We start from the raw sequence: 8,108 nt of genomic DNA on the forward strand, positions 1-8,108 counted from the left end.
TCTTCCACCAGAGACCCCACCTAAGCCCCGCCTCAGTCTCACCCTTTCTCCCAAGAGGCCCTCATCCCCCTCCCAGTGGTTCAGGTTGAGAGGTCTAGGAACTCATCTGGCCCAGGAGGCACTCAGAAGGCCCCTCAAGCAGGCAGCTCTGCTGCCCAGCTGTACTTACCCTGCTGTAAGCTTCAGCATGCTGACAGCGTCTGTCTGTGCCTAGTGTTGCCTCGAAGTCCTCCAACTCCGGGGGCTCCACTGGCAAATTAGTCTCACCTGGACTTCCCTCCTCCAGAACCACCGCAGAGTCTGGGAGGAAACAGACAGGGCTGCTGGGTGCTGGCCAGGCCCTGAGAGCTTGCATGGCCTCAGAGGTACAAGCCTTTCCCCCACAGGAGGGCACAGCGATCCCCAGCAGAGCCTCACTCAAGCCCTCCTTGCTTGTGGCTCTAAGGCACCCCCACCCATCAAACCTGCTGGAGGTTGTTCTGAGGGGCCTGGGTGTGAGCCCTGACACAAGAGGTCTCCTACACAGGTTCCCAAGGGGTCAGGACCAGGGGGCATCTGGCTCCTCTAATCCCCGCCCGCCTGGCCTAGCATCCACAGAAGCTGCGTCTGCTCCTTCAACAAGACAGGCGAGGGCAGACAGACCCCGCGATAAAGGAGCAATGTCTAAGATGAGGCCTGAGCTCAGGAGGAGCAGCTGGACCAGCCCCAGGAACCGGGAAAAGAGGCCTGAGCTCCTCCCTGACTGGACCCAAGGAAAGACTGATGCAGAAGTCCCTGTGTGCACACAGACTGGGGAGCCCATTCTGGGAAGCAGAGGCTCGCCTTCTGAGTCCAAGCCAAACCCAGAGCCAGGTGTGCTCAGGAGAGGGCATGATGCCCCAAAGCAGCATTTCCTGTGCCAGCATCAGGGCAGGAGGCAGAGTGAGAAGAAGCCACTGAGGGTTAGCGCAGCCCACGGCCACTTGCACACGCACAGTCCATTAGCTACCACTAGAGCACATCTGCACACTGCCCTTTTCTAACGGGCTCCTGCCTGCGTGTGAGGATCCAGACAGGCTAGAGTGCCAAGCAGGCTAAACCCTCCCTGCCAGGGCCTTGAGGCAACAGGCTAGAGGCCGGTCTGCAGGGCCCTCAGCCAGCCCATGACAAAAGGCAGGCACAGCCCGATTTGTGGGTTCACAAAGCCAATCAGACCACCACAGGCCAGGGCATGGTCAGCTCAGCTGAGCCCCAGGGCCAGGCTTCCCCCAAAAAAGGTGTCCCCTGCCAGCATCTGCGGCTCAGCTACCCAGTATCACCTCCTCAGGCCTGAAGAGGGGGCTGGGAGGGCCTGTCCGGCTTGGAAACAGAACTCAGCCACAAAGGTGCAAGGCAGAGGATTCCTGCTAGCAAAGCAAAGGCATTCTGCGCAGACGTCCTCATGCGAGTCAGGGCCCTGCTCCCAGACGGTGATGAGAGGCTGACGGGATCATGGAGGGATGAGCGGATGAGGGACAGTGAGAACAGCACCTATAAGGCAGAGCAGGGCTCTGCAGCAAATACCGCTTTCCTAAGGAGACGCACGAATACCTGCCCAGGAAATGCTCCTGTGCAACTTTCCTTGGCAACTGGACTGGTACAGGGAGGAGAAAGAGGCCACTGCAAGGGAAGCCGTGAGCGGCCAGTCAGCAGAGAGACTATGCACAGGTCGAGCAGAGAGGACAGGCACCACTAGTCCTGCACAGACCCCGAGCCTGGAGAGAGAGAGGGGAGGGCCAGCGGCGTCCGGACAGGTGGGCAGAGCTCACATGGGGTCCCAGCTCTCCAAGCTGCTTGCGCGGACGTTTGGGGAGGAGAGTGCGTCCCTCATCCTCAGGAACAGAGATCCTCGGCCTCTAAGCGCCATCTGTGGCCAGAGGGTGGCCTAGAAGGACAGCCCTAGCCCAGCTGGGCAGAGGCATGAGAGCACGCAGGCAGACTCAAGCTGTGTGCTCAGCACATCCAAACTCACACCCCAGTAGAAGTGCAGCCACCCCTGGAGCCCTGTGCGCTGGGCACCCAGGGGAGGGTGCAGAGCAAAGGCTCCTCACAGCCCTGCCTGCATCTGCATCGTGAGCGGGGCCAACTGAGGGGACATCAAGCCCGTCCTTCGACTGGTAGCGCATCTCTAGAGTCCCTTCTGCTGGAGCAGGCCGCCCCACTCCCAAATGTCAGAGTCTGGAGCACAGGCTTCCTCCCACAGGCCAGCCTCCTCTTAACATCCAAGGCTGGTGGTGCCAGGGAAGGCCTCAGACACTCGATCCCGGGTGCACCCCCACAGTTGGGGTGAACCACATTTCTATCAGATGGTGCACACCAGGTGGGAGCTGGCCCAGTGCTCACCTGTGTTAGAACGTGGGGGTGGCGGAGGCTTGGCTGAGCTGGCCGCCGGCACTGACAGCGACTTGTACAGAGCTGTGTCACGGCGCTCCTTGAAGCGCTCGGCAGCCATGAGCGCGTTGGACAGCTCCTGCAGCGGCATGTTGTTGATGTCCGAGGAGAAGGGGCTAAGCGGGTTCTCCAGGCTCATCAGCCAGCTGGTGTTCCCTAGGGAGGACAGGTAGCACCCCCCTCGGGCTGCAGGCCCCATGCATCCAACCAGCCACACCCTCCCAGCCCTCCCTAGGCAGCCCTGATGCACCATCAAGGGCATGTCTCCAAGGCCTTTAGGGCTCTTCATGCTCAAGCAGGGAATGACAAGGGGAAAGACCAAGCCCTATGCAAGGCACTTCCCTGGCTTTGCTCTGATGCGCTACCCCCAGACCTTGAGGTCAGGGCAACAGCTGTCACCTACCTCAGCAATGAGCACTCGGTTGCCCCAGGTCAGCTCCTGCACCCAGCCTAGGCTCAGGAGGCATCTCAAAGCCCAGGCTGTGCCCACCTGGGGAGGCTTCTGGGCTCTGTCTTCCTCCCCATCAGGCGCAGGGCCCATGCTTTGAGTCAGCCTTCCTTACTGAGCATCCTCACATCCCAAGTATCTCACCTGACCCAGACCCGCCTCCTCCTGTACCTTCTCACCTAGTCTTCTTGCCTCCTGCTTGCCCACTCCCTGACAGGAACCAGGAGGACTTGGCTAAAACATGCATGAGGAGCCTCTCCTGACCTCCACCCCCACTGCCTTGCAGCCTAGCACTCAAAGTCTCCACCAGGCCCAGGACAGTTCTGCTCACTACTCAGTCACCACACTGCAACTGAAGTGCCTCCTGGGCCCTGGGCCTTGGCTTATAAGTCCTTCCTTTAGCCTGAAATACCCATTATGGGCTGAGTTGCACCCCCAAAATTCACGAGTTGAAGCCCCCAAGGAGGCAGTTATGGCCCCACTTAGCTACCTACATCACCCTTCCCCACTCTTCACCCCTAGGGACTTAACTCAAAAGTCATCTCCCACACTCACAATGTGCTAACAGGCCCACACTGGCTGAGTGAAGGGCCAAGCCTCAGTACCTGTGGGCCTCCGGACCAAGATCTCCGCCCAGCCCTGGGTCAGCAGGGGTACGTAGGCCGCCAGGTTCGTCTTCTCTTTCTGCGCTGGGCGCTGGGTGCCAGCTGAGGCCTTCTCAGGCTTGCTGACCACTGCAGTCTGTGGGCCTGGCAAAGTGGGGCCTCCTGGGAAGTGGGAGGCTGGAGTGTCCAGGGCACCAATGCGAAGGCCATGGCCCCCTGAAGGGGATGAGGGCAGGAGAGCTGGTGACCACTACCTGCCCAGTGCAAAGCCACCTGCACAGACCTGGCTGCTCTACCCAAGGTCTGTCTGGCCAAGAAGCCCTAGGTCAGTGCCCAGCATAGCTCAGCCCTCTTATGGTATCAGCCTCAGTGGACCCAGAGCCTCAGGAAGGAGACCCAGCACCTGCCCCATAGTTGAACCACTGCTCCAGGGCTGAGCTGAGGGCCAGGTCTCCTGAGGGCTGATAGGAAACATTCACCATGAGAACAGGCCCTCAACACCAAGGGCCCTCAACATCAGCTGTGCACAAGGTGTATCCCCTACCCATACACCTGTGATGAGGGCACACAGAGACAGCACCTCAGTTACTCAAGAATTGGGCCAGGCCCAAAACAAACCACCTTGTCTCTTGGCTCCCAGGGCCCTTCTGGGTGCTGGGACCTTCAGAAGCATCTGTGAGGTCATGGGATGGGGTGGAGCAGAGGCTCACCAGACATGGAGCGGACCCGGTCCCGGGCCCCACGGCACACCTGCTGCCCAGCCTGGGACTCTAGCTTGGCTGGCGCCTCCTTTGTCTGTCTCACACGCATGCTGGGGTCAGAGCTGAGGACAGAAGGGCCCATGCAGAGAGTGACTAGGGTGCCCCGCCAGCTCCGGGCCAGCACAGCACCGTCCCATACAGGCGTGGGCTAAAGACAGCCACAGTCAAGGCTGAGCAGGCAGGGCAAGGAAGGTGCAGTCACCTCAATTCTGGGCTGCCCTGTAGCTCTCCTGAGTCCAGACCCAGCAGCGACCGGGTTCCAGTCCCCACGCTTGTCGTCACGGTGATAAGCTTGTTCCCAACCAGCCAGGTTTTGGTTCTGCCACCGGCCAGGAGGAACTCTCCTACAGGGGACCTGAAAGCACAGGAGCGTTGGCAACACCACACCAAGGGGTGGCTCTGGACGGGCATCTTGGCTTCCAAAGGCCCCCTAACCACACGCAGTAGGGGAGCCTCAGACATGCAGAGCTGCCCTGTTGGGGCCGGCCTGCAGGAAGGAGACCCACAGGTCACTCCTGCTGCTACTGCTTCGACCAAGTACAGTTACAGGAGAAAAGCTGGGCCCTGCGCCTCCCACTCTGCCCTGGCCCTGGCCCTGGCCCACACCTCTTGGGGACTGCCGTGAAGTTTGAGAACACGTATCTGGCCATCATGTCCAGACATGTTTCTGTGAGCTCTAGGTGAAGATTTTTCAAATTGTCATCAGCCTGAGCCATCGAGTTCTCATCTGCAGATCCCAAGCTGGAGCTTGTAAGGGACGTCTGGATCCTGCTGGAGGGAGGGGACATGACGAGATCAGGACACTAGGCAAGCAGATTCATCTACCACCGGGGACCACAGATGGAGGCATGCATGTGCTGAGAGCCAAGCTCAGAAAAACCCCGCCAGGGCACATGGCCACTTGAGCCACAGCTTGGCAAACAGAGTGGACACGTCACCCCTGAGACAGGAGGGACAGAAGCTCCTGGAAAAGACCCAGGCCTGTTCCTTGGAGCAGAGGCTTAGGAGGTGAGAGAGAACATCCCCTCACCAAAGCATGGAAGAGTTAGGCGATGGCTTCATGGCAGAACAATTTAAAATAGTCATGCAGAGACAGGGAGACCATGGGACATACACACAAAGATTGCATTCTGCCCACAGGGCCACCTCCCGTCAAGGACAGAGAGGGTCTGGGCTTCATGTGTGGCTCTTCACTCTCATACTTGGACCACCCTGTGCTCCACATGCACCCCAGTGACCAGAAGAAAGAGCTTATGTAGGTTTAATTCTGAAACAAATTCCATAGACCTTTTGCCATTTTTGCTCATGATAAAGAATTTGCTGAAAAAGAGTTAAGAGGAGACCCCATCCCCCAATCCCCCTCCAGCCAAATCCCACTCAGTGGAGGCCAGCCTGAGGCTGGAGCCCAAGCCAGGGGTCAGCGAGGAGGTAGATCTCCGAGCTTCAGGATATCGAGGCCTGAAGAAACTTTCAGGTGAGTAGAGAGGTACCCCCTGCTCAGTGCAGCCTGGCCTGGCAGAAACAAAGCAGTGACCTCTGAGAGCCTACACTTGCACCCGGAATCAGCAGAGAGGAGTGACCAAGACTGCACCCCTTGAAAATCCAGGCCTTCCCTGCCCAGCCCCTCCCAAGCTAGCCCCCATCCCCACTGTCCTACACAAAAGTCCCCATTCTCTTTCAGCTACCACAGAAAGCAGGTTTTTTCTAGAAGAAAGCTCAAGAAGAAAGTCCATTTCAGAGGATATGAAAAGCATGTTCTCATCCAACCTGCATGGGCGCTGCTTTAATTTGCAAGGGCCCTGACCAGTGGTGACAGGTCTGCAGGCGGCTGCCACTAGACACTTTCTCAAAGCAGCACCCTGCTTCAGCCGTGAGGATGCCGTGCAGCCAGCCCGTGCTCTTACACTCTTACAAGGCTTGGGGACAGAATGCAACCTTCCCACTGCTCACTGCCAGGCTCCCTGGACGAAGGGCTGGGCTCAGCAGGGTGGGCCCCTATGGCCGAAGGCTGCCACTTGGGCTCTCCTCCAGTTCCGGCCAGGGAGGGCATGGGCAGGCGACGAGGTCATGCAAGCAGCCCCATGCACCGCCACCCGGGTGCTCCCGCCTGGCAGTGCCACTTCACAGGGCAAGCTCCAGGGTCTGAACCCCCCGCCCGACAAAGCCCACTACCTGCGGACCACATGTTCAGACACACTGATGCTGCGGCACCGGAAGGCATCGGCTGCAGAGCTCTCCTTGAATTCTTTGACGGGTGGAGAGTTATTCAAGCCTTGTTTGGGGGGTCTGGCTATCCTCAAACTACCAGGTGAGGAAGGAAGGCCCAAGCCCCAGAGAGCCCAGCTCCCAGGAGGAGAGAGTAAGCCATTGGAGGGATGAGGAGGAAAGGCCACAGGGTCGGGATGGAGAGCCCGCGGGTGAGATGAACAAAAAACCATGCCAGAAGCCAGTTAGCAGGGGGAAGAAACAGAAAACAAAAAATGCATAAAAATATATCTTATAAACATGACTGAGAAAAAGTCAGGTTTCACGCATACCAAAAAACACTAGTGCAAACTAAACATGTGTGGATTGTGCCACACGGCAGATTCCAGGCTGTGCTGACCAGGTGTCCCGCCCGCCCTGTGGAAGACCAGCACTGCCTAGCTCAGGGACCAGGAAGCACCGAGGTCCTGAAGGTCACTGTTCAAAGAGGCCAGTTCTTAGCTCAAGGCTCAGGCCTCCAGCTACCAGGAGCCTGAGGAAACAGCTTTTGACTTTAGGTCACACTGACCTGGTCATTCTGGAAAATGCCGTATCCCCACCTAGGGAGAGCCAAAAAAAGCTTAGGTGGGAAGGTGGGGTAGGGGAAGGGGATAGCCATTTGAATGAAATGCAAACAAGAACACAAGGGCTAGCACAACTCAACTCTTTGTCAGGTTTGGCAGAAGCAGTTATGATGGTAGAGAAGAGCATGTCCCCTGATCAGCAAGGTGCTAGGGAGCAAGCTCTAAAGGAGGGGCACACTGGCCCGAAGCTGGGCTGACCGCAGGGCCCTGGGCCATGGCGGGGAGAGTCTTTGAGCCCTAGGACTCCTCTTCATCCAGGCCAAGTGTTTGGCTTCTCAGGAGTCACAGCTGCCCTGATGTAACTCTGGCTTATTCAGTGGAGTCAGACCTAAATCCAGACACCCTACAGCTGGTACCTACCGCAATGCCTCCCAACTCAGTGTCTCCTGCAATGGCTGCCCAGGCAGGCCAGGACTGGTCACAACGTAGCACATAGACCCCAAGATGCCACAGACCACAGCAGCCAGCTTGGCAAGGAGAGCACTGGGCTCTCCAGCTGAGTGTGCGGCACTGGCCTTCACAGGCTCTGCCCTGCCTTACAACCTCTGGGCTCCTTGATGCCCAGCACAGCCTGCCTACACAGGGGCACACACTCAGCCACACATCTGATTTCCACTCACTGGCCTAGGGACAGCTAGTCAGCCCTAGGCCCTGCCAAGTACCATGCTGGTCACAGGTCATAGCTTGCAGACCTGCCCCACCCCACCCTGACACCAGCCACGCCCAAGGCAGGCCCCACACCTCTTGGGCCTCTCGTTGAGACTGGTGCTCCGCGCTCTGAAGCTGTCCTTCTCTGGTGTGTCATCAAAAGACCGGAGGACGTTGGAGCGCAGGCCCTGGCAGAGTGGAGCAGACTTGAGCTGGAGTCTGAGGAAACTGGCCCTCAAAGCACCCATATGCTTCTTCCCTCTGCACCAGTCAGCCCCACCTAGGTATGCTGCCAGCCTGAGACAAGCTGCAGATGCAGAACAGAGGTGGCAGCTCCTGCCCTCTCACAGCAAGTGTGGGCCAGGCTCAGCAGAGCCCCTGGGAACCATAAGCACAGCACTAAACGATG

At 58.4% G+C, this 8,108-nt stretch overlaps 1 protein-coding gene across 13 annotated transcripts in view; it reads right to left on the minus strand.

Annotated features, from left to right (window-relative positions):
- TSC2 (TSC complex subunit 2) overlaps nt 1–8,108 on the minus strand; it is a 35,323-nt gene that overhangs the window by 5,747 nt on the left and 21,468 nt on the right. For 5 of the 13 annotated variants that reach the window (XM_015591014.2, XM_025048440.1, XM_025048437.1 and 2 more), the window contains 9 exons: nt 7,793–7,887; nt 6,396–6,524; nt 4,830–4,994; nt 4,426–4,578; nt 4,173–4,285; nt 3,463–3,678; nt 2,362–2,565; nt 1,570–1,638; nt 170–300 (listed from right to left, as the gene is read on the minus strand). In XM_015591014.2, coding sequence (XP_015446500.1) covers nt 170–300; nt 1,570–1,638; nt 2,362–2,565; nt 3,463–3,678; nt 4,173–4,285; nt 4,426–4,578; nt 4,830–4,994; nt 6,396–6,524; nt 7,793–7,887 — 1,275 coding nt within the window. The remainder of the gene's footprint in view (nt 1–169; nt 301–1,569; nt 1,639–2,361; nt 2,566–3,462; nt 3,679–4,172; nt 4,286–4,425; nt 4,579–4,829; nt 4,995–6,395; nt 6,525–7,792; nt 7,888–8,108) is intronic. The other 8 variants (XM_015591009.2, XM_025048439.1, XM_025048444.1 and 5 more) reach the window with 6 other exon arrangements.

The sequence above is a fragment of the Pteropus alecto genome, unplaced genomic scaffold (genome assembly GCF_000325575.1).
Source record: "Pteropus alecto unplaced genomic scaffold, ASM32557v1 scaffold44, whole genome shotgun sequence".
In the NCBI taxonomy this organism is placed as follows: domain Eukaryota; kingdom Metazoa; phylum Chordata; class Mammalia; order Chiroptera; family Pteropodidae; genus Pteropus; species Pteropus alecto.